The sequence below is a fragment of the Silurus meridionalis genome, chromosome 18, assembly GCF_014805685.1.
Source record: "Silurus meridionalis isolate SWU-2019-XX chromosome 18, ASM1480568v1, whole genome shotgun sequence".
Classification (NCBI taxonomy): Eukaryota; Metazoa; Chordata; class Actinopteri; order Siluriformes; family Siluridae; genus Silurus; species Silurus meridionalis.
In genome coordinates this window covers 21,934,905-21,960,482 of record NC_060901.1, presented here as the reverse complement: position 1 = coordinate 21,960,482, position 25,578 = coordinate 21,934,905, and the positions used below count along the sequence as shown (strand labels likewise).

At 40.3% G+C, this 25,578-nt stretch overlaps 3 protein-coding genes across 11 annotated transcripts in view; 2 read left to right on the top strand and 1 right to left on the bottom strand.

Moving 5' to 3' along the window:
- Positions 1-171: 171 nt before the first annotated feature.
- Positions 172-8,399, bottom strand: txlnba (taxilin beta a). 2 transcript variants are annotated; one of them, XM_046873472.1, is made up of 10 exons: positions 8,100-8,399; positions 6,552-6,834; positions 6,395-6,453; positions 5,989-6,159; positions 4,733-4,927; positions 3,591-3,710; positions 3,363-3,437; positions 2,190-2,282; positions 2,024-2,119; positions 172-1,941 (listed from the first exon to the last, which is right to left on the bottom strand). In XM_046873472.1, exons 2-10 carry the CDS (start codon positions 6,832-6,834, stop codon positions 901-903), a joined length of 2,133 nt encoding a protein of 710 aa, XP_046729428.1. In that variant the 5' UTR covers positions 8,100-8,399; the 3' UTR covers positions 172-900. The 2 variants fall into 2 exon arrangements, with proteins under 2 accessions (XP_046729428.1, XP_046729427.1); XM_046873471.1 differs by lacking the exon at positions 3,363-3,437 and adding an exon at positions 3,203-3,277.
- Positions 8,400-9,105: 706 nt separating this feature from the next.
- vta1 (vesicle (multivesicular body) trafficking 1) lies at positions 9,106-19,407 on the top strand. Of its 3 annotated transcripts, XM_046873493.1 has the most exons (9): positions 9,106-9,124; positions 9,870-9,977; positions 11,931-12,025; positions 13,416-13,543; positions 14,237-14,312; positions 15,465-15,576; positions 17,984-18,157; positions 18,609-18,686; positions 19,151-19,407. In XM_046873493.1, exons 2-9 carry the CDS (start codon positions 9,887-9,889, stop codon positions 19,294-19,296), a joined length of 900 nt encoding a protein of 299 aa, XP_046729449.1. In that variant the 5' UTR covers positions 9,106-9,124; positions 9,870-9,886; the 3' UTR covers positions 19,297-19,407. The 3 variants fall into 3 exon arrangements, with proteins under 3 accessions (XP_046729449.1, XP_046729450.1, XP_046729451.1); XM_046873494.1 differs by lacking the exon at positions 9,106-9,124 and having other exon boundaries at positions 9,808-9,977; positions 18,612-18,686; XM_046873495.1 differs by lacking the exons at positions 9,106-9,124; positions 9,870-9,977 and adding an exon at positions 10,690-10,840.
- A 2,774-nt stretch (positions 19,408-22,181) lies between these two features.
- Positions 22,182-25,578, top strand: part of adgrg6 (adhesion G protein-coupled receptor G6) — a 30,764-nt gene continuing 27,367 nt past the window's right edge. For 4 of the 6 annotated variants that reach the window (XM_046873466.1, XM_046873465.1, XM_046873464.1 and 1 more), the window contains exons 1-2: positions 22,213-22,582; positions 25,026-25,114. In XM_046873466.1, coding sequence (XP_046729422.1) covers positions 22,581-22,582; positions 25,026-25,114 — 91 coding nt within the window. In that variant the 5' untranslated portion in view covers positions 22,213-22,580. Of the gene's footprint in view, positions 22,583-25,025; positions 25,115-25,578 lie in introns of all 6 variants that reach the window. The other 2 variants (XM_046873460.1, XM_046873461.1) reach the window with 2 other exon arrangements.

Below are 25,578 nucleotides of genomic sequence, written 5' to 3'. Positions count from 1 at the left end.
AGAACTCGAACAGAATATAGCGTCTGCCTTATGCCTTATGTGGCCTTATATGTGTATTTTTTTTTAAATGGTTGCCATGGAAACTGCTGCATGGTGAAGAACCGTCAGGTACACCAGAGCTCACAACTGTGACCAGTTTCCATGAAAATGTACAACACACACACATACATATACACTCAATAACACCTATCATGGCACTTTAATAAACTTTTTTTTGGGGGTTTGGGGAACTAAATGGTTTCTTCACACAGCACTGCACGCAGCCACACACACACACACACACACACACACACACAAATACACATATCATAAGAGAGGAAATCAGGAATCACAGGAATGCCTGGAATCACACACTTTCTCTCCATTCAGCTCCTTCAGCTCTTCTTCGCGCTTTTCGGTGCTCCTTTCTTCTTAGCCCCGCCCTGTTTTTTGGGGTGGGGTTTATTCACTGGAGTGGGTGTAGCCTCTTGGGAGGGTTTGGGGTTTTGAGATCCCGATGCCCCTGTAGACACCTCATGTGCAGGAGGTTCTGTATCCGGAGACTCTACTTGTATAGATTGGGATTCTTTCCCTGAGTCAGTCATTGGCTCTTGTTCTGGATGGAGTTCATTTTTGTGAGAAGGTTCTTCTGGAGCTTGAGCTGGAACCGTTGGTGGCTTGACTTCTTTGGATTTGGGTTCTTTGATTTCAACAGAATTTGGCCGGTTGGGTTTTTGCTTGGGTGTGTGCTGCTTGTTTCCTTCTGGTCTTGCCGCTTTTTTGCTCGGCCCTTTAGTGAGAACTTCTTTGGATGGTTCTGCTTTGGATTGTTGTTTTTGGGTGTTTCTTGTTTGGCTTGTTGTTTTCTGGTGGGTTCTGCTTTCTGGGATTCTGCTTTGATTGGTTCTGCTATGGAGGGTTCTACCTTAGGTGGTTCTGCTTTGGATAGTTCTGCATTAGGGGTTCTTCTTTAGGTGGTTCTATTTTAGGTTTTACTTGGGATTGTTCTGCTTTGGAGGGTTCTACTTTAGGTGGTTCTACTTTGGGGGTTCTGCTTTTGGGGATTCTGCTTTGGATGTCTCTGCTTTGGGGGTCGACTTTGAATGGTTCTGCTTTAGAGGGCTCTACCTTAGGTGGTTCTGCTTTGGAAGGTTCTACTTTAGGTGGTTCTACTTTGGGGATTTTTCTTTGGGATTCTGCTTTGGGTGGTTCTGCTTTGGGTGATTCTGCTTTAGGGGGTTCTACTTTTGGTGGTTCTACTTTAGGTGGTTCTACATTAGGTTTTACTTCGGATGATTCTACTTTGGAGGGTTCTACCTTGGGTGGTTCTGCTTTAGGTGGTTCTGCTTCGGGTGGTTCTTCTTTGGATGGTTGTGCTTTGGGTGACTCGGCTTTGGGAGGTTCTACTTTGGGTGGTTCTGCTTTGGGGGGTTCAGCTTTAGGAGGTTCTGCCTTAGATGCTTTTTCTATAGGTTGTTTTTTCTCTTGCTGATTGGCCTCTAATTGGACCACCTCTTTATGTACCTCTTTGCGATCTTCATCCACACCGCGTTCCTCTGTTAAGTTAACAGTGGATGTTTTATTTGGCACAGGAACAACAGGAATTGGATGCGCAGGTTCAGAGGGTTCCTCCTCACTGTCCGATCCCTCCATGTCGTCTGAAGTTGAGGCGATCAGTGAGGCTGCAAATTCCTCCAGACGCGCTTGTTCCTTCCACAGCTTCTCCATCTCACTTGTTAACGCTGGGTTCCTCTCTGTCTCAGAGATGGTTAGCTGGTTGAGTTCAGGAATCTCCTCCTCAACAATAATCGCCACGGCCTCCGAGGCCGAAATGGTCTGCAAGCGAATGTCCTTTATCTTCTCATACAGGACTTTTCTCTCCTCCTGTAGTGCTCGGCACAGTGTCTCCAGCTTGTCGATCTTCACGGTGAACATCTCAAGCTCCTTGCCCTTCTCGGATCTCTGATGAAAGACAACGTCATAAGATTAGATCAGGTGCGTCACTGATGGCACGTCGCACAACAAACAAAAACACAATCGTTACCTCCTCGATCATATCAGTGAGAGCTTTGTTGCAGCTTTCGAAGCGTATCTTCCACACGTTCGACTCTTTCTCCAGTTTCTTCATTTTCTTGGACATCTTAAAATATGAGTTAGATGATTAAAAAAACGTTTGTGCAAAAAAATATCGTAGTGGGAATGTAGCGTACCTTTTCCATCTCTTGTTTGAAAGCGACGTAGACCTCATTGCTTTTAGCCAGGGTTGTCTGGAACTCGTCGAACTTCTGAGAGTACAACACGAGCTACAAGAGAAATCGTGAGGAACACAAATGAAGAGGACATTCTGTGGTGTCGGTAGGTCAATAACTTCATAGTGACTTATAGACATCTGACCCATTTTTGATTAAACTTAGATGTTTCTGGGATAATAGATCAGAATTTGCACCACGGTTCTGTATATTAGGTAGACTTAAGGTGAGGAAGGGTCTGGGGTGCCTTTCAATTAATCTTGAAGGTGCTCAATAGGGGTTGAGTTCAGAGCTCTGTAGCAGGTCAAGCAAGATCTACCACTCTAACCCATGGTAATGATATACTTATGCATGTTCATGAAGCCATATATATCTGAATGTAGGAGAGGGTTTGGGGTCTCCTAGTTGAAGTCAAAGAAAAATCTCATGATACCACGTCCAAAATATGGGGAAGAACCGCATATAGTTGCATAGTCGCGTTTTTTTCTTTTTTTATTCTTTTATTTTCCTAGTTTTCTATTATAGTTTTTCATATTTTATAGCACCAGCACACAAATTCCTTCTACATCCGACCCATGATACTTGGCAATGCAGATTATTCTGATTCATATGGCTGGAAATGTCGGAAAATATTTGGCCATAGTGTGTGTGTGCATATATGTGTATTTATTTTCATATCACCATGTGCACATACTCAAAATATAGACCTGTTTGATTTCTCATTTCGCACTCATCCCTGAGCTCTACTTCACTTCCTGAGTCAGACGTCTAACTGCATCATCACGCCAAGAACGTTCTTCTAAAATTAGCATGTGTGGAGGATAAATAAATAAAATAGCATGCTCCGTAATTTTTCCATCTCATCGTTCATCGACATGCAATTACAGCAACAACATGAAGAAGAGGAAGAGGAAGAGGAAGCAGAAAGAAATGAATACCGACTAGGGGTCTGATGTACTCAATTGGATATTCACCTGAGCCTGCATCACTGTGTTCTGCTCTTTCAGCTCTTTAACCTGTAGCTTCCACTCCGCAGCATGAGACAGTAACTGCGCTTACAAACGACGAGACAAAGAAGAGAAAAAGAGAGAGAGAGAGAGAGAGAAAGAGAATGACAAAACACTCCCACTTTACCTGCTTCTTCATCTGCAACTCTTGCTCCTTCAGTGTGAAGCATTTCTTTGTTTTTTCAATTGCGTCTTTAAGCAACTAGTAACAAAGACAGTGAGACGTTACTAGCGGCTTCCACCATTCGTTCATTCGTTCGTTCGTTTGTTTGTTCGTTCATTCTCATCATAAAACCAATTTCAGGAAGTAAAACAAACAATTAGAAAGTTGTGATCACATTTTTCTTTAACTCACGTATTCCTTTTCCCTCATATGCTTCTCTCCGGCTTCTTTCAGCGCCAAGTTTGCTTCTTCCAGTTTGGTATCTGACAGCTGCTGCTGCAGGCTCTTCTGCTTGAAGAGCTTCTCTAAGCTCTGGAGAAAAAAAAAAATCCAGTAGTAAAAAGTACAATATATGGCCAAAGGTTTGTGTCATGTACATCACATTCTACATTTGCTGTTATAATACGCTCCAGTCTTCTGGAGATGTTCCACTAGATTGTGTGATGTAGGTGAGGTGAGAAGGACTGGGATTCATTCATTCAGCATTCCAATTCATCCCAAAGGTATTCAGAGCTCTATAGCAGGCCACTCAGAATTTTCCACTATAAACCCATGTGAAGTATGTCTTCATAGAGCTGGATTTGTGCACAGCCATGCTGGAACAGGTTTGGGTCTCCTAGTTTACATGAAAGGGAAATTTTATGTTTCTTCATCCGAAAACGTTCTAAAAATCATACTATACGTCCTTTAAATTAATGGGAAAAGTTTGAAAAAGAAGCAGGTGGGTGGATCGAGTCAGCGCTCCCAATACTTTTGCCTAATTGTATGTTTGTTCTAGATTTATTCCCTCTTTCTTGTAATAATAAGTTCCACTCTAAATGGGAAAACTTTCCAATTTATTTTTCAAGATTCCAGATCAGGTACTGATGTTGGAGGAGGTGAAGAGGCTCTAGTTCCAGGTTCATTTCATCCCAAAGGTGTTTAGTGTTGAGAAGGTTGAAGAAAAGAAGGCTCTATGAAGGACATCTCAAGATTTTCCAGTTCAACCTTAACCTCAAGAACTATGTCTTCCTGGACCTCACAATGTGCAGAAGAGCGTTGATGGGACAGTGTTTGGGTTTCTTTGTTTAAAGAGTAGTAATGCTTCTATTATACAACCATATGGAGAAGAACCACATATGGGTGTGATGGTCAGGGGTGCACATACTTTTGGCCATATTTGACATTATATGAAGGATTGGACAAAAGAACTTCACCCACAAAGTTGTTCATAAATGAATTTACATGCACGACCTTTCAAATCTGAGAGTCTGTGAAGTTGAAGTGTGTGTGTGTGTGTGTATGTGTGTGTGTGTGTGTGTGTGTGTGTGTGTGTGTGTGTGTGTGTGACGTACCTCCTCCCTCTTCTCATACTGCTGGATGATAGAGGTGAGCTTGTTAGCCAGCTCGTTGTTCTCATGGCACAGTTTGTTGTTGCGGTTGCTGTGTTGTTCGATTTGGGCCTGAATGTCCACCACAGTGGTTTGGAAGTGAGACGTGATCTCTGCTCGCTTTTTCTCGTCCTCCTGACACTTGTGCAGCATTTCTTCCTGTGGGACAGATCACTATGATGGTTAACGTCCTCAATGTTAAGGAAACATACTACAAAAGAACTACATAAAAAGGTACGACACAAAGAATTACCACTTAAAGAAGAATCCAAATGAAACCCACTGAAATAGGGACCTCCTAAAGCAGAACTACCTGAAGCACATCCACTTGAAGCAGAACCACCCAAAGAAGAACCAAACAAAGCAGAACAACTGAAAGAAGAACTACATAAAGAAGATCCACCTAAAGTAGAACATCCACCCAAATCAAAACCAACCAAAGCAGAACCACTCAAGCAGAACCACCCAAAGCAGAACCACCCAAAGAAGAACCACCTACAGCAGCACCACCCAAAGCAAAAACACCTAAAGAAGAACCACCCAAGGAAGAACCACCTAAAGCACAACCACTCTAAGAATAACCACCTACAGCAGGAAAACCCAAAGAAGAACTACACGAAGAAGAACCAGCCAAAAAAAAGATGCATCGAAAGCAGAATCTCTTAAAAAAGAAACACCCAAAGCAGAACCTCTAAAAGGAGAAGATCCACCCAAAGCAGAATTTCTAAAAGTAGAGCCACCCAAAAAAGAACCACATGAAGAAGAACCACCCAAAGCAGAACACCCTTAAGGAAAACCTTTGAAAGAAGAACCACCCAAAGAAGAAAAACCTATAGAACCACATGAAAAAGCAGAACCACATGAAGAACCACTCAAAGAAGAACCACCTAAAGCAGAACCACATGATGAAGAACCACCAAAAGAAGAAAGACCTATAGAACCATATGAAGAAGAACCACCTAACGACCTAAAGCAGAACCTCTAAAAGCAGAACCACCAAAAGCAGAAACCATAAAAGCAGAACCACCTTAAAGCAGAACCACTTCAGGAAGAACCACCCAAAGAATAACCACCTAAAGCAGAACTTCTAAAAGCAGAACCACCTAAAGAAGAACCTCTGATAGAAGAACCAACCAAAAATTCTGAAACACACCAATGACTCTGTGATGACACTGAAACCGTGTCCTATTAGCACCTTTGAGTCCAGACTGAACGCTCACCTTCAGGGTCATGTTGTGTTTATGAAGCTCACGACACAGGCTCTCCAGTCTGCTCCTGGCCAGGATCCCCTGACTGTGCTCTATCTGGAGCTGGTCTCTTTGTTTCACCAGGACGCCTTGTTTCTCCTGGAGCAGCTTCAGCAGGTCCTGCATACTCATCTGCTCCTTCAACTAACACACACACGGAAACAAAGCTCCAAACATTTAACAATAATCAAACACGGCCATTACTTCGACCAATTAAATCACTCTCTCAAACTCTATGCAGTAAGCTCCGCCCCTGAGCCGTATCTTGCTCTACATTAGTAGCTCGGTTGATTGTTAGTCTTCGTGTACATTGTTCTCATGGAACTTCTATGAGATCATGGTTAGGTGTTTCAGCATCATTAAGATTCTTTGGACTTACCAGCTCGGCATATTTCCTCAAAACAGTCTCCAGTTTCTCCTCAGGTGAAGCATCTTTACCTGATAAGAAACGGAACAGCGGTGCAGGAGAATAAGGGAAAGGTAAAATGGACACATACAATCACACACAGACTCTCATGCTCCACCACGTCCCATACCGAGCTCTTCCAGGAGCACTCCGAACATTTGTTCTGTCTCAGGGCTGCCATTCACCCCCGGGTTCACAGCCAAATCCTTCGCCTTATTCGCTTCATCCAGTCTCTCTTCATCTTTCTCCAGCATGGCGATCTTCTCTTCCATCAGGCTACATGCAGAGCCGTACGTGTTGATGATGTCCTCCAACTGCCTGCTGAAGACCTCCATTGGGTCCACCGGTTTCTCCTCGAGACCTCTGACCTGGTCGGTAGCATCGGTGGATGGCGGAGGATTTTTCTCCATCATCTGGTCACACACACAAGAACGTCAGGGATAAATATGTTCTTCTGTAAATGTTCTAGAAAGGACGTTTTATTGGCACCGATTTTTACATTCGCGTTTCAAAAGAGATAAAATCATAAAAAAATATATTTTATAAAAAAAAAAACAGATTTACATACTTTAAACAATATAATAATGAATGTATGTTTGTTTGTATGTTTGTATGTATGATTGACAAGTAAACAAACAAATAAATACCAGTGGTGGTTACACTTCTGAAACCCTGGGAATGAGGGGGGGCAATAAACAAATAGATAGATTTATATATAAATAAATAAATAAATAAATAAATAAATAAATAAATAAACGAACGAATGATTTAATTTTAAAAAATGAATAATAATGATTGAATAAATAAACCGAACAAAATGAATTATTAATTTACCTTAATTATTCATTAATTTAACAATAATAAAGTATAATTACTAAAACAATACCTGTGAATGAGGAGGGAAAACTCTAAATATCTATGCAAAAATAAATAAATAGTTTTGAATAACAAAAAGGAGAAGAAGGAAAAAATAAAATAAAATATAAACTCTTTAAGAATAAATATATAGTTATAAAATTATTATAATAATAAAATCATTAGTCATCATTACATTTCTAGAACCCTGATAAGGGAAGGAAAAAAAAGTAAACAAACAAACAAACAAACAAACAAAAATAAATAAATAAGAACTAATGAAAAATAAACCCATTACAAACAAGTCACAAACAACAACAAAGAAAGCATTTTTTATTGGAGGAATTACATTTGTTTGTCGCGTTTAATTTGTTTATCGCGTGTCGTTATTGCTTCACGATCGCTGCAGCACCTTATCAGCTTACAGACCTTGTGTCTTTTCCCCTTCATCACCTCTCAGCCTCACGCTGACACACGGTCCAACATCTATTTTCAGAGCTTCTATATATGGACTTCTCCATACTTTATCACATTTTACCCTGCAGTCCGAACCAAGAATTTATTATTTGAATACAAAAATTGTCAACTAATTCGATAATCTAACATTAAATCCTGATCTTGGTACTTTCTTTTCTTTCTTTTTGTTCAGTGTGGATCGTGAAATCTCAGCATACTGACAAGAGGAACAGTGTAACACACACTCCACGAAAAAAAGCCACAAATTACAGGCATGATATCCACACTGAATTCAGCTACATGTTATTATCATTATTATTAATACATTCATTTGATTGTTTTATTCAAAGTTTTAAAGTATACTCACACAATCAGGTCTTCTATCCGAGGTGGAAGAGAGGTTAATGGCAGCAGTTTGTCCACTTCTACGACCGAAGAGAAAAAGGTGAAGGAATTCCAGAAGCACTATGGTGCCCCGAGACAACAGCTGTGACAGAGCATATCCTTAAAATAACCTCACGCTGGAACCCGACTCCGGCTGCCGGAGAGATCACACCACCCCGAGAGAAACCAGCCTGCTCAGGCTTTGGCCTGGAGATCCCACCAGAAGATGGGGATTATACGAGAGACTTTATACACAGGGATTTTTGGACATCTTTCCAAAGACGTATGAAGCCCAGGAAGTCAAAAAGGCCATGAGTCATTAAAAGTAAAAGATTCAAGATTTAAGTGGAAAAAGTAAACAAGATTTAAAAGCAGATTCAAAGTAAACAAAATATATCAAAAGTAGGTTCAAAATTTTAAAAAAGTTTCAAAAAGTAGATTTAAAGTCAAAATGTTTCAAAAAGTAGATATAAAGTTTAAAAAAATAAATTAAAAAGTTAATTTAAAGTCCAAGTTTCAAAATGTAGATAGAGGTAAAAAAAATCCAAAAAGTAGAGATATAAAGTAAAAAGAAAAAGAAAAAAAGAAATCTAAATTAGATTAAAAGTAAAAATGTTTAAAAGTAGATTCAAGGTAAAAACATTTATAAACAGATTCAAACAAAATAATAAAGTCAAAAGTTAAAAAGTTTCTTTTTTAAAAAGTCAGTTTAAAATAAAAAATAAATTCAACAAAAATTGAATACATAAAAAGTAAAAACAAATCTTTGAAAATAAATATAATACAAATTACAATAAATTAGTGTTGGTGGTGGTCTGAAGGTACGGAGTCTCCATAGCAACGACCCAAACAGAGGAAGGTTTTGACAGTGTGACACTCAAAGCCCTAAAACACACAAGATTAACGTCGTCCACATTGTATGACTAAATGTTTACGATTTTTTTCATTAAGTACGATAATTGTAGGCATCCGGACTTCTCTCGTGTAGACGCATACTGTATTACACAAGTAATAACAACAACAACAACAACAACAACAACAATAATAATAATAATACATGTCTTCAGGAAAACGTTCAATGCTCAGTGAAAAGTTCCACGTTATGTATTTTTAGGTTTCATAAATATCCTAACTTAAAAATACGTGTTAGTAATTTTGTTTTTACAGCTACGTGCTGCAGGAAAAAAATATATTTATTCTTCCTGAGAGAGCTGCAGTATGAACCGATTCACGACTCGGTTCACTAATCGATTCACTAGTTAGCGAGTTTATACATTGCAGAGCTGATTGATGGATAGATGGATGGATGGATATATAGATATATAGGTATATATATATAGATATATATAGATATATCAATACGTGTTAGTAATTTTGTTTTGACAGCACTGTCCTGCAGGAGAGAGCCGCAGTGTGAACCGATTCACGACTCGGTTTACTAACCGATTCACTAGTTAGCGAGTTTATACATTGCAAAGCTGATTGATGGATGGATGAATAGATAGAATAGATATATAGATATATAGATATAAATATAGACCGAACCTTATTATAGATAATAAGCAGTTATGTTACTTCAAATTTTGAACGCTATTGTGTGTATATGTGTGTGTGGGAGGGAACTGGATTTAGCACTGTGTATCCTCCACACCTGTAGAGGGCGCTCACGCCCTGACGACACACAGCGTACACTTCCTGAGTGTTCAGACCCGGAAGTGACTGACAGGGTGGGTTTGTTTGTGTGTGCTGTCAGGTTCGGTTTGGGTCAGTATGGCGGTTCCACCTCAGTTGAAGGCCATCCAGCATCATTACAGGACCGCGCTGGAGCATGACAAGAGAGACCCGGTGGTGGCGTATTACTGTGAGTGTCAGGTTTATTCTCTCTCTCTCTCTCTCTCTCTCTCTCTCTCTCTCTCTGTCTGTCTCTCTCTCAATATATATATATATATATATATATATATATATATATATATATATATATATATATATATATATCTCTATGAGACCCACCGTTTAAACCGATTCACTGGATAGCGAGTTATTTTAAACATTATGGATGGATGGATGGATGGATGGATGGATGAATAGATAGTTAGATTGATTGATTGATAGATCTAATGTATATGAGTATGTAGAGTGTATAAGGTTAATGTCTAAATATGAAAACATGCTGAGTAACAGAATCTGGTTTATCCAGTTGTGTGTGTGTGTGTGTGTGTGTGTGTGTGTGTGTGTGTGTGTGTGTGTATAAAAGAGTGTGTCACCACATGGGGTCAGCACTGACCACGGTAAATTCCTGTTGATGTTCAGTAAAACACTTTTCTGATTTGAGTCCATTGTAATTTTCATGAGTTAATCAGATGATGAATCAGATTTATAATCAGGCTGATAATCAGACTTATAATCAGGCTGATAATCAGACTCATAATCAGGCTGATAATCAGACTCATAATCAGGCTGATAATCAGACTCATAATCAGGCCTATAATTAAACCTTATTATCAGACTTGTAATCAGACTCGTTAACTGCAGACGTTTGTAAACCTTCTCGAGGTGATTTTCTATCCCGGATGTTTCAGACTGTAAGTTCAGTAGCTGAGCTTGTTTCTCTCCTGCTCGTCTGGACCAGTTCCAACGTCTGGAGTGGAGCTCGAGCCACATAATGAGCTCCTTGTAGTAGGAAGAACAGAGAGGAGGAGGAGGAGGAGGAGAAGAAGATGGAGAGTAGGCTGGCATTCTTTTCTTTCCATGTCACTGAAATATTTTCACACAAAATGTTGTATGGAAGCGTTTTTCCGCAGTGAGCCGTGTTTCATGTTGTTCTGCCGAGGTTGTGCTTTTCAGGAAGGCCAGCATGTTACTACCCTGTTTTATTCCTTTACCTAAATAAATAAAAAATATTTTTTACCCAATTTGATGAGCTCCGCCCACCGATCGGAAATCATTTAGAGCTTGTTTTATTAATGCATTGTTTAGTTTTTTTGCCTCAGTAGATTTAGTTTGTTTTGTTTTGTTTTTTTTTGTTTCACCCGTCTGATGATAAATTGTGGTCATTTTCTGGATATACACTATAATTTGGCTAAAAAGTCATGCCCAGAGGGTACACAGTCGAGTTTACCTCAAGGCCACGCGGGTTATAAAGAAGCCGGGACATTTTTTAATTTCCCCAGGCAGCGTTTAGTTTCGGTGCGTGTTGGGATTTGGATTTGCGCGTGGGCGGTACAGGGCCTCATTAGCGGACAATCCGATCCCCGAGGAGCCGAAACGCTCGTTATAAACGTCCTCAGCGAGGCAGCTTCTGTCCAGCGAGTCGCTAAATCCATCCATCCATCCATCCATCCATCCATCCATCCATCCGCTGACGTTCATTTACGTGGATTGAATCTTTTTTTTTTTTATATATATATATTTTTATATTTTACGATTATATAATGAATCCAAAGTCGAATTACATTTCTCATAATCGTACGCAGTCAAAAATGATGCTTTTATGGCATAAAAATTAAAAAAAAGGAATAAACAGTAAGTAAATAAAATGTGAAATAAATATATTTACAAACATTGTACACACTATGTCCAAAAGTATTGCCATTTCCACTCATTTGTGCCTCAACTGTTCCCACAAAATTGAAGTTGTATAGGACATTTTTGAATGCGGAAGCATGAAATTTTGCCTTAACTTCCAGCCAGCTGCATTAAGACATGCTTTACATGGTTCATAATGGAGGGACCAGGCCTCCTCACCTTACCTACATCATTTACTAACACCCTTGTACCCGAATGAGCATCCATGTTTGTTGTGTGTGTGGTTCAGGTCGCCTTTACGCCATGCAGACGGGGATGAAGCTGGACAGCAAAACCCCCGAATGCCGCAAGTTTCTCGTGAAGCTCATGGACCACCTGGAGAAGGTGAGATGTGTATTATTTAATGCGTTGGAGAAACCTGTATAGTTTAACCGCAGCTGTTCACGGATAACGCAACCCGGAAAAACTATCAGTACAGATTTTTGCTGAAAGTTCCATCAATCGATTATCCGTATAGTCGACATCTACCTTGTACCATTTATAGCATAGTTACTTCTCAGCACCGACGAATTCAAGATGTTACTGATGTCATTTCCTTACTCAAAAACCTGACACATTTCTCTCCACCAATCACAATCCAGTATTCGGACTAACCATGGTATAATTTATTTGCCAGTGCAGACTAAAAGAGGTGTAAGATTGTTGCCTGGTGAGGAACAAATGAATTTTTTAAGGAAGAGTTGTTCCGAGATCTTGTAGGATCATTTCCATGCCTCCTGGTGCCTCCTTTTTAGGGTCCTAGAGCTGCAAAGGGTCCAACCCGACATGCTTCGTTCATGCTCCGGTGAGAACAATCAAGCCTGTTCTGGTCTTGTTGTTATCCTTAAAAAAAACACGGGCCGTTTTTCTGTAACTGCGGTCAGCCAATTAAAAAAAGGGCTCCAGTGTTCCTCTGCACTCGAGGGACTCTGTAATGCGCCCCAGGGAGAGCGACAAGAAAGATCCGGCCTGGGAACCCGGAGACCGAGGACACGCATTCAACCTCACTACGACAACCGATCCACTGTCCTACAGCACTGTTAGATCCTTTCATGGGATAATTTTTTCGAGAACAAAGTACACTATAGGGCCAAAAGTTTGCGGACACCTGACCACAATACATTTTTTTTCTCCCTATACCACATTTAGTCCTTTTATAATAACTTCCACGGTTCTGGGAAGATGTTCCACCAGATTTTGTGGAGATTTGTGCAACAAGTGTATTTAGTAAAGTCAGTTACTGATGTAGGTGAGGGTGAGGAGGCCTGGGGTGTCGTTCCAGTCCATCTTCATGGACTTGTACATAGGGACATTGTCATGCTGGACCAAGTTTGGGTCTCGAAATGAAGGGAAAATATCATACGACCGCATCCGAAGACTTCTTATACCGTCGGGTGTCCTAAAACTTTTGGCCTTATCAAATACACTGGATGTTATTAGTTTGAGCATTTTTGTTCCCCCCCAACTCCCCTGCTTCCTCTAGAACTTTTCCTTTAGCTTATGCACCAGGCCGCTGATCACGTGTGGGCAAACCTCCAGCAAGGTTTCATTACGCTGGGATTGTGGCGAGGAATCGGAGAAGCCCGATGCATCCCAGGAATCGATGAGTCACGGAAAGTCTCGGGGATAAAGCGAGCTTCTCCGCAGACGCATTCAGAAAGCCGAGTGTGTGAAAAACTTTTCTTTCTTCTTTGGCGAAGGCTTTTTTAAAACAAGATTTCTTTCTTGTCCGCAGATGAAGCAAGAGCTCAGCAGCAACGAATCCATTTCCCAGGAGATTGTGGGAAATGCCCATATCGAGAACTACGCCTTAAAAATGTTCCTCTATGCTGACAACGAGGATCGATCAGGCCTTTTTCACAAGTAAGGTGGGGGTGGGGCTTACACCACCAGTGTTTGGGTTTTTATGGGCGTGGCTGGTCACAGGGCGTATCTGGAAAACGAGAAGCCGAGACGATCGCTTGAAATATGATAAGCAGGAGGGAGATAATAAAGTGAGAGGCGGAGTTATTATGAATGACGAGGCGATGGTGCGTCGGCCAATCAGAACCGTCGTATTGGTATAAGAGCGTTCTACTTGGGTGAAAGTACTAATCCCCCGCTTAAATCCTACAGTTAAAGTAAAACTCATTTTTTGTTTCATCTCGAGAAATGTAAGCGAGAGGGCAATCTCCTTCGTCCAGCGTCATATTTAAACAGGAGATTAGTTTTTAGTGTAAGAGGTGGAGCTTTACTTTGTTCGGAGTCGTATATAAACCAGAGATTAGTCCTTTACCTAAAGTAGAAATGTTTTAGTTTTACTTTGACCAGAATTATATCATGGCTGAGTCTAATCTAAACGGGGAATCAGTGCTTTTACTGAATAAATCAGAAATTGAAGGGGTGTCGTGTGTGTGTGTGTGTGTGTGTATATATAAGCAGGGGATTAGTAGTTTTACTCAAAATACTTTGTACTTTATCCACCACTGAGTGTCATGAGAAATGATGAGCGTGTTAGATTAGTTTTATGTAGCGTAAAAGCGATGAGGACTCAAAGACCTTCTGGTTTCTCCTCAGGAACATGATCAAGTCCTTCTACACCGCGAGCCTCCTGTTCGATGTGCTGTCTGTGTTTGGCGAGCTGTCAGAGGAGGTAAGAAACGAAACAGGGTCAGTGTTTGATCTGAAATCCACAGCAGCAACTTGGTGGAACTGATCAACGTCTGCTCACGTGTCTGATCCCGACTAATAGCGTGTGTGTGTTCGAAAAGTGTTCCTTTGAGTCTTTTTTCCTCTCTGATTGGCTGAGCTGCTTTAAATAAGTGGGCCTTGTGTGAGCGACGTGAACCCGACACAGCCTCAGAGCCGGTTCTCCGTTATAGGCGACTCTCGCTGAGCAGGCCTCCTGAGGTCTACCTTATCGGGTTACTTGCAAAAAAGTAAACAGCACACTAATGTACTACAGGGCTTCTGTCTACAGAACACACTGCAGGTCTAAACTGTTATTCTATAATAATAATTTATTTATATTACAATCTAGACTTTTTTCTGTATATTAAACTTTTTATTGCTGGAATTATTTATATATTGGCTTTATTCTGAACTGTAGTCATATATATATACTTTTCAAATCCGTCTCACGTCTGTCTCCATGTTCCTGTGGTCAAAAAAAGGCTGAAATGTAAAAAAAAATAAATACATAATTATATATACAGGACAGGACAATAATTTGCGGTTCTGAGAATTTGCGGGTCACTAACAGCAAATTGCGGATTATCTTAAGTCGCGGGAATCCGCAGCGGGACCGAATGTTCAGGAACGTTAGGAATAACATTTTAAATTGTTTTCACTCATAAATTTCATACAATTTAATGTATTATTTATTGTTTTAAAGTGACTTAATGTCCAGATGAATTCACTATAAACTTTCTTTTACAATTGTATTTATTTATTTATTATTTTAAATATCCTGATCGCTAAGCCTTTTGGGGGAAAATAAAAGAGAAAAGAAAAAGGACATTCAGAATTTTTGTGCCAGTTTTTGTTAACATATATTATAAAGCATATATATATATAATATAATTTTTTAAACAAAAAACATATCACCTAAAGTGGGTTTTTTTTCTTCATAATAAAATGAATCATAGAATTCTCAAATAAATCACATCTCCTGTTTATAGACCCTCATGGCTTTATCTCCTCATGCAGCTCTGATTATGGTTCCACGGTATTCCTTATCTTAATCATTTATCACTATTGACACACTCTCTCCCTCTTTCTCTGTGCCTTGGTGGGACTTTTCCAGAACATTCAGCAAAGGAAGTATGCGCGATGGAAGGCGACTTACATTCACAACTGCCTGAAGAATGGAGAGACCCCTCAGTCTGGTCCGATCGGCATGGAAGGGGAAGCATATGGTAAGTTCTGATATTATATCAGCACCTCCTTTAACAAACAGTGGCACTTTATGGACTTCCTATTGAGAAAATAAACACCTTTTTCTTCCGAACTGAGAAAGCTCAGTGTGGGGTGGGGGGGGCTCTTTGTAGGAAATTCCCAGAGGCTCGTGGAAAAGTGTGTCACGGCTTGGAGCCGTCTGGAAGATGTGAATTCTAGTAGTGACAAAGGTCAGTTTGAGAAATGGAATGTGATTGACCAGAAGGAAGGTGTGGCATCCTGGAACACTCACCTCACTCCGAGTCATCACTTTTTCTAATATTAATCACACGTCCTTCAGAAGATCTGAAGAAGTTAAAATGCAGAACACCTGACCATTCGATCGCTCCTTTTCAAACGTCCCATTCCACATCTAGTCTCCATTCGCGCTCATTATAAACTGATATTATATTACGGGAAGATGTTCCTCAAGATTTTATGGAGATTTTATGGAGCTGGCTTTGTGCACAGCCGTGGCGTGGCTTTGCTGGAACAGGATTTTTGGGTCTCCTAGTTCAAGTGCAGGGAAAATTTCATGCTTCTGCATCCAAGTCGTCCTACACAATTTGTGTGCCTCCAGCTTTGAGGAAACAGTTTGGTAAAGGCGGGTGTCCCAATACTTTTGGCCATAGAACAGGCAGGTTAGCAGTTTTTCTTTTTTTTTCCTCCAGTCTCTCAACATCTGCTGGGTGGATCATGTTTAAACTAAATTCTGCAGGTCAAAGATGAAGTCATGATGTAATTGGCCCTTAGGGACACCCACCACACACACACACACACACACACACACACACACACACACACACCCACATGCAGAGGCCCAGAAACCCAGATTGAGTGTTTTACATGCCGTTCAAAGCATCAATGTTTACATTTGATTTAAGCATCAGTTCCATCTTCCTTCCAGTTTATAGCGTGTGGTCAGTGTGTGTGATTATTTTTTGTGTGATCAGTGTGCGGTGTGTGGTCAGTGTGTGTGGGTGTGGTCAGTGTGTGTGATCAGTGTGTGTGTGGTCAGTGTGCGGTCAGTGTGTGTGTGCGGTCAGTGTGTGGTCAGTGTGTGGTATAAGAATCAGAATACTGTATTGATCTCATTGGGAAATTGTTTAAATGAATGTGTGGTTTGTATAATTACTGTGTGTGGTTAGTGTGTAGTGAATGTGTGGTAAGTGTGATTATTGCATGGTGAGAGTGTGGTGTGTGTGTTTTTATCATTACTGTGTGTTTAATTAATATGGGTAGTGTGTGGTGAGTGTGTAGTTAGTGTATTTAGTGTGCGGTTAGGCCGGTGTGTGTTTAGTGTGAAGGTAGTGTATATTTAGTGTGTGATTAGTGTGTAGTTAGTGTATTTAGTTTGCGGTTAGTGTGGTGTGTGTGTGTGTGTGTGTGTGTGTGTGTGTAGTAGGTTAGTATAATGAGTATTACTGCTTGTGTAACTGTTGCTATAGAAACAGAAGGAATTTTTCTGACTTTTTAGTGGGTTCATTTGTGTCTTTCTTTCTTTCTTTCTTTCTTTCTTTCTTTCTTTCTTTTCTGGTAAACATCTGGACCGTCACACTCACTAGCTGACCTCATACAGTGCTCGTGCATATTCCCTGCAGACCGCGATGTCAGCGACATGCTTTTATACTGATCGAATTATTTCTGCAAAGCTCAACAAAAACAGTTTTCTAAAACTTGCTCGGTACGGCGGGTTCCCAGAAACCTCTCACTCCTTCCCTCCCTCCCTCTCTCTCTCACTCTCTCTTACTTTCTCTCTCTTGTTCTGTCTCATCCTATTCATTAAATCCATCTGTTTTCAATTTTTCCTCTTTTTTTTTTTTTTTCTTCGAGAAATTTGGCAGGAGAAGCAATGTGGGTCAGAAATACTGAAGCCAAGCACACCCAAGCTCCGAGGAATTCTCACTATACTTAAATCATCACTGCGTCTGCAATCCTTTTTTTTCTCGCCCAGCAGTAGACCAAAAGTATCGGGACACACGACTTTCCGACTTTTTTTTTGTGCTTCTTCTCCAAACAGTGAGCACAAATTTGGAGACACACAATTTTTAAACGGTGGCATGAAATTATTCCCTTTGCTTGGAAACTAGATGTTTCAGCATGATGATGCTCTTGTGTACAAAGCCAGCTCCATGAAGATATGCTTTACGTGGGTTGGAATTGTGTGGATGATCTATGAAGCTCTTCTAAGAGCAAACGGTGATAGTTTTATGACGGTTTCTCTGCCAGTTGCAGCAAGTTTCTCTTATTTTCGGAATAAATCTTTTTCATTATCTTGAGGTTTTCTTCATTAGCGTGCCAGGACTTTGATGATTGTCTCTGAATACTTTTGATCGAAGTCCAAGTCGTTTTTTAACGATGATGCGAACATGCTCTCTCTCCACACAGACGATGAGTTCGGCGCCGTAGCCGGAGGGCCGTCTCCGCCGCACCCCTCCTCCAGTGCGGATCCGACGGACGGAGGACCGGCGTCTATGCCTCCACCCAACTACAACACCGTCCAAGTTCCTCCCGGCTCTCACGCTCCAGCCAACACACCCGCAGATCTTCCTCATCCAGCAGGTAAATATCTTGGATGTTCTTGACCTCCAGGGTTTGGTTAAAAATATAAAGAATTGGGAAATGGTAGCTCAGTGGTTACGGTGTTGGTATTTGGATCAGAAGGTCATGATTTCAAACCCATCGTCGTGGTTCCTCGCTTCCTGTATGTATGTGTTGAATTGGATTGAATAGAATTTGATCGAACCAATTGAGTTCTGACTTTAGATCAGAAGGTTGTGAGTTCAAATCTCAGCACCACCACGTCTCCACTGATGGGACCTTTAGCAAAATTCCCACCTGCTCAATTTCCATTTGGTAGAAGCCCATATCCAGAAAGTCTTATTTATGCAGTTAAGGGTCGAGGGACTTGCTCAAGCTCCCAGGATTTGGCAACCTCAATCGTTACGCTCTTTCTTAGAGTTCTCAGTGGCATAAATGGAACTGTAAATGATTGACCCTTGTGTATTTTCAGCAGAACCCATGAAACCAGTCCCTGTTCCCCGGACCGTAGCTGCGGTTGAGCCCACGCCCATCAGCACCAGTCAACAAGGTATGATAACAATCAGTGTTACTCCATTAACATCTCAATAAACACTCGGATAATGAAACTCCATCCGGAATTTATTATCATATAATTATATTTACAGATGTTTTTTCTACACCAGTCTAGAAAACGTCTGCAAACCCAATTTCACTTGTTTGTTGAATTATATAGAGTGAGTGATAGTATTTTACACAAGCCCCGCCCCCAGTCCCGCCCCATAGATAGACTTAATGTGTTTCACATGCACAAGATTTGCCTCCACCTCCAGAAAAAAGAGTGACAAAGCAAAAAAGAGCGTAAATGAGATCCAATGGGTGCACAATCCCCGCCCCAGGCCATGCCCCTAGCCCCACCCAAGCCCCGCCCCTAGTAAGTTTAGTCTGTTCTGTCAGGTAAAAAAAAAGGAACACCAAAATCTGATCTCTTTTCTCAACCGTTTCTTGGTTTTCTCTTTTCTCACTTCCTCGTAGGCGAGGTGCACCTCACGCCGGAGGACTTCACCCAGGCTCAGAAGTACTGCAAGTACGCCGGCAACGCTCTACTATACGAAGACGTCTCCACGGCCATCCAGAATCTACAGAAAGCCCTCAGGCTTCTAACCATTGGCAAAGAATGAGAGCTTTGTGTCTTCCCTTCCTCTCTTTTGCTCCCTCCCTCGCTCGCATCCTACTATCACTGATCTGGCCTTTATAAACTGTTCAGCTCTCAATAAAACATCTGTTCCACATCTGCCCTCTTACTTGCTGAAAAGAGAAAAGGGATAGCAATTAAAGGATGATGTGTCAGGTGCATCTGAACGTGCCTTTTAATGAAACATGGTATTAGACTGAATGAAAGCATTCGAATCCTAGATTTTTAAACGAATAGTAATTATATTTCCGTCTTTTTTGTCTATTTTTTTTTTTTTTTTTTTTTTTTTAGGGGTTTCTGCTCTCGGCGGTTCGGTTCGGGTTCCCACAGAAATGACGTTAATGCACTTACTAGAACATCAGGATCACTGTTTTGACTGCTTACTTTAAAATTATATTTGTGCGTTTGTGTGTTTTGTGTGTTTTTTGTGCCCAATGAAGGTGTATTTCCACTTCCCTGGGCTACGGATCCACTACAACCCTGACTTTATTAAAGTTCTGATAATAAACACATCTTTCATCCATATTCTACAGAATCTGATGTTCTATCACTCTCTCGCTCTCTCTATCTCAGTTTTTTGTCTGTGTCTCTCTCTTTCTTTGTTTCTCACTTTCTTTCTCTCTGTCTCAGTTCTGTCTGTTCTTCTCTCTGTTTCTCACTCTATCTCGCTTTCTCACTTTGTCTGTTTCTGAAGAAACCTTGAGAGGAACCAGACTCAAAAGGGAACCTTTTCCTCATCTGGGTTGCACCGAATGTCCATTTATTACAGATAAACACTGTTGTGGGTTGCAGTGATGATGATGATCAGATGCAAACTGTAGTCCTGAGTGAGTGTAGCAGACTGTTGACATTAACTACAGTCCAAATCCGCAAAGCTCCTGTTCTTACTCCGTAATTTCATGGATCCCCAGGGTGTTGATGAGAAACATCTCCAGCTGCCTTTAATAGAGGAGAACACCATCCAGAGGCAGACCAGGACGAAGTGGGCAGATCCGAGGATGGGAGAGGGACAGGAAGAGTGGGCACTGGAACCTCAGGAGCATGTTTAACTTGACAGAGACAGAGAAAAAGACAGAGAAGAGAGATAACAAGGAGAGAAGCATATGGATTGTTGTGTTTACTTCTTGTTATATGAAAATTAAGAACCCTGTTTAAAAGGCTGTTCCATAACTGTAGGGTTTATAAGAGAAACATCTGCCCCTTGCTGTAGTTTACATTATTTGAGGTACCAACAAATAGCCTGCACCTTTTAATCTATGTATCATATTGGAATTGGTACAGGTTCCTCATTTTGTCTCTCTCTCTCTCTCTCTCTCTCTCTCTCTCTCTCTCTCGTTCCTCCACTCTTTGTGTATCTCTATCTTGTTTCTCTCTCTCTCTTTCTCTCTCTCTCTCTCTCATCACTTTTGCCATCTCTGTTCATCTGTCTATCTTTCTGCCTAATGAGTTATTATTGTGAGATGATTATACACGTTTTGCGAGTTCATGATCATCCTGGCTGTGTGGACCAGTGAACATCACCATAAAGCACTCGCTTCCCCTCGATCGCTCCACTCGTTTTCAACGCCCATTGTTTCTCCTTCAGATCAGTCTTAGCCTTAAGCGAAGCAGAAAAGGAAAATAAACACCACTGAGCTTATCTGGTAGTCAGGAGCACCTTTTACATTTGCCTGAACGCCCTCCTTCCTCTTTATCGATGACAACAGAAAGGAACGGACCGGGTTTTGCATTTTTCCCAGCATGCACTGGGTCACTCCATGATTAACACTATGGACAAAAGTTTGTGGATACCTGACTATTTAAGACACTCTTTTCCTGTTATTCCCTCACCCTCTCTTTTACACTCACTCACTGTCTTGTGCTGTTTCTCTCTCTCTCTCTCTCTCTCTCTCTCTCTCTCTCTCTCTCTCTCTCTCTCTCTCAAAACTCATTCACTCACTCATTTCCTTATTCATTCACTCATTCACTTATTCACTCACTCATTCCCTTATTCATTCACTTATTCACTCACTCTTTCTCTCACTGTCTCACTTTTCCTCTCATCACTCATTCACTTATTCACTCACTCATTCCCTCACTGTCTTGCACTTTTCTCTCATCATTCCTTTATTTACTTATTATTGCACTCCCATTCACTCACTCAATTATTCCTTATTCACTCACTAACTCCCTCATCCATACACTCATTCCCTTATTCACTCACTCATTCTCTTATTCATTCACTCATTCCCTCAATGTTTTGCGCTTTTACTCTCATCACTCGTTCCTCACTCACTCCTTCACTCATTTGCTCAATCACCCTCACTAACTCTCAAACTCACTCATTTCCTCGCCCTCTCATTCCTCACTCATTCATGCACTCAGTTATCCCTTCACTCATTCCCTCACTCATCCAGTCTTCCTTTCACACAAACTCATTCTCCCTCCCATTCACTCACTCATTTACTTATTCATTCATTTACTCATTTATGCACTCACTCATTCACACACTCACTCACTTTACTCCTTCCCTCACTCATGCAGTCTTCCTTTCTCTCACACAAACTCGTTCACTCATTTACTTATTCATTCATTCCTTCACTTATGCACTCACTCATTCACACACACTCAGTCATTCACTCACTCATTTAGTCTTCCTTTCTTTCACACTCTCCTTTTTCATTCTTCCATTTATTTACTCACCAATTTCGTCATTTACTCACTCACTCACTCACTCACTCACTCACTCACTCTAACATTTACTCACTGTCTTGTGCCCATTCTCGCTTTTCTCTCTCTCTCTCTCTCTCTCTCTCTCTCTCTCTCTCTCTCTCTCTCTCTCTCTCTCGTTTGTCTGACTTGTCTACCAACGCTCAGTGTTCATTTCTGTAGGTGTGTGTGTGTATGTGTGTGTGTGTGAGTCAGCAGTAAGGAGTGAGCACTGTGAGGAGTGAAGGGCGGAGCTGTGTGCGGTTCTTCCTCCACTGGATCAGTATCTGTCCTGTGTGAAGTTTCATCTCCAGGATCTCCTCCTTCTTCTCCGTTTTCTTTAATTTCTCTAATGGAAATGTGAATTTTTTCCAAAGAAATTTTATTTGTCTCAGCTCGTGGAGTGGCACACGCACACGCACACACACGCGCACACACACACACACACACACACACACACATATATATACATACAACAGCAGGAATCTGGGATTAGATCTTGGGAGTGTTGGAGTGGACGGAAAGTGCGCGTGGAAGTCGCAGGGAGAATGAGAGACCGAGGAGACTCGCTTCAATGAAATAATGTAAGTTTTTTTCCCTCTTCTTTTTTTTTTTTTTTTTTTTTTACATAGATTTATGCATTTTTTAGATATGCTTTGTGCGTTTAGTTTGGTAATAAAACACTCACACACACACACACACTCAGGGTGTAAGCTGAAGGAGTGGACTTGGCGATCCACAGAAAAGTAGCTCCACATATTTTGCGCATTTTATTGATGGCTTGGAATTTTTTATTTTTTTGGGGGGGAAATGTCTTTATGTATGGCTTTTAAAGTAAAAAAAAAAACACTTAACAAACTAGTACATACATTTATAATAATAATAATAATAATAATAATATAGTCGGAGTTTCAGTAAATGCAGGGTTTTATTTCTTAAATTAAAACAAAAAATTTAAATCAAGAAAAAAAGAAAGTAGAAGGACTGCAGTAAGAAATTCAGTACAGAATTTTGTGCAACCCAACAAAACATGACATTGTTGTGAGATGTGGTGTGACGCATGTACACATCTCTCACAACACGAGAACTCCCAGAAGTTTTATTTAAATTTTTTTTATTATTTCTTGCTTGCTTTTTTCCAAAATAGACCCTAAACACAGAAAACACATTTATGCATCTTATTAATTATTATTATTATAATTAATATTATAATTATTATTATTATTATTATTATTATTATTAGTTATTATAGCTTAAAGCCCAGAAATTCCCAAAAGGGGTCTAGTCATAATAGAAAAACGTATAAAAAGAGATTAAAAATAAAAGTAGGTGTTTTTTTTCTTCCCCTTTTTGCATATATGACGTCATAAAAAAATCTGATAAATAAGAGAAACAGGTCGGATTTGTTTTGATGTTTCTTCACAGGCTCCATGACAAAAACCCCACAGCAGTCTTTTTTTTTTTTTTTTTTATTCATTTTTTTTGTGTGTGCATTTGGCTTTTTTTTTTTTTTTTTTTGTGCATTTGGCTTTTTTTTTTTTTTACCCTCCGACATTTTAGATGAAGTGTGAATGTCAGAGCTGACGCTTTCTTTTTTTCCCTCTCCCGAGTCGTTCTTTAGCAGCTGATGAATCGAGCTCTTTATATGTTCTGCCCTGGAGCTCTGAGAGCGAACCCCAGCCACACACTCGTCTACAATTCCATCTAATAAGAAATAATGCTTTTTTTTTTCTTTTTGTATATTTGTATATGTCGTATATAATGTGCACAAGCTCGCACGCATAGATTGCAATTGTCGGCTGATGTGCAGATGTCCTCAATGTGGTTTATTTGGGTTAGCAGTATGGACAGATGTTTGTACTGTTCACTCAATCACTTGATCATTTTCTCACATTCTTTAACTCACTCTTTCACTCACCAACTCACTTATTTACTCATTTATTTACCCATTCTCTCATTTATTCAGTCCCTCACTCAATTTCTCATTCTTTCACTTATTCTCTAATTCTTTTGCTCAATTATTCATTTACTCACCCTTTCACTAATTCCCTCATTCTTTAATTAGTCTCTCATTCTTTTACTTAATCACTCACTTTTTTTTACACGTTGCCATGGAAACATGTTCATGGCATCAGCTCCAGCCAATGAAAAGTTAAATTCCACGTGTTCTGTATGAACGAGTGAGTTCTGTAAAGCTCCTGTTTCTCTCTCACGGATTGCTCAATAGTGCTCCAACTGGTTATTGGTGTCTGATTTATTCATGGGAACCGATATCTAGATGAACACACACACACACACACACACACACACACACACACACACACACACACACCTGCAAAATCAGCCTTGAGCCCTTGTTAACAAGTCATTAAGAGTCAGGAAGTGAATGACGGACTGAGAGAATAAGTGAGTAAGTAAATGAATGAAAGAATGAGGGATTAAGTGATTGATAGAATGAGTGAGTGAGTGAATGACTGAGAGGATGAGGGAGTGAATGAGTGAGTGGTTGATAGAATGAACAAATGAGTGAATGAGTTAGAAAGTGAGTAAATGAGCGAGTGAGTGAATGAACGAGTGTGAGCGAGTGAGTGAATGAACGAGTGTGAGCGAGTGAATGAGAGAATGAGTGATTGAGTGACTGAGTGAGAGAGAGAGAGGGTGTGATTGTGAGGACTGAGTGAATGAGTGAAATGAAGAGAGTGAGAGACAAAAAAAAAAGTTTTCCATGCTGTAATTTAAAACATATTACAGAGAGCACAGGTAGAATGAATGAAGGGATTGTACTGTGTGTGTGTGTGTGTGTGTGTGTGTGTGTGTGTGTGTGTGTGACCACACTCCAGTGGTTTCGAGCCAGTTCTGTGAGCCGCTCAATGAGCTCAGTAGGATGGATGGAGTGATTTAACCACTTTTCATCTATCCATCCATCCATCCATCCATTTATTTATTTATTAATTTATTAATTAATTTATTATTTGTTTGGTTTGTGTGTCTGTATAATTTTCATCTCCTCCTCTTTCTGTTTTGCAGGGTTTCATACATTAGTGGACGCTGGTGGAGATGGAAGTTCTGGAACGTTCTCTGGGTCACACTGTTCCTCACCTGCACCATGAGAACAGGTAGAGGAAACTTTAAATAAATTTTTTCTTTCTGTTTGTACACGTTTTTTACTTTGTCAATCCATCTTTTATTAAAAGCACATTTATTTCTCTTTAATACTTCTTTGCTTTAATATTTGTGTGTGTGTGTGTGGGGGGGGGTAATGTACGTGTGGTGTATGTATACATCTATGTATGTATAATGTATGTGGTGTGTGTGTGGGGGGGGGTGGATGTGGGATTTTGTGTGTTGTGGTGTGTGTTTATTTGGATGCGTGTTTTTTTCCTCGTGTTTTGTTTTCTTCTGCATTTTAACATTTCCTTCGTTTTCTTTTCTTTCTTGTTTTAATTTCCTTCGACTTGTTATTTTTTTTTTAAGAAAAAAAACTTTCACATCCCTTTAAAAGTAAAAAGGCAGATTTTCGAATACTTTTAACTCGAGTAGAAATGTAATGGGCGGAGTCTTTACTCAGACTGGAGCCTAA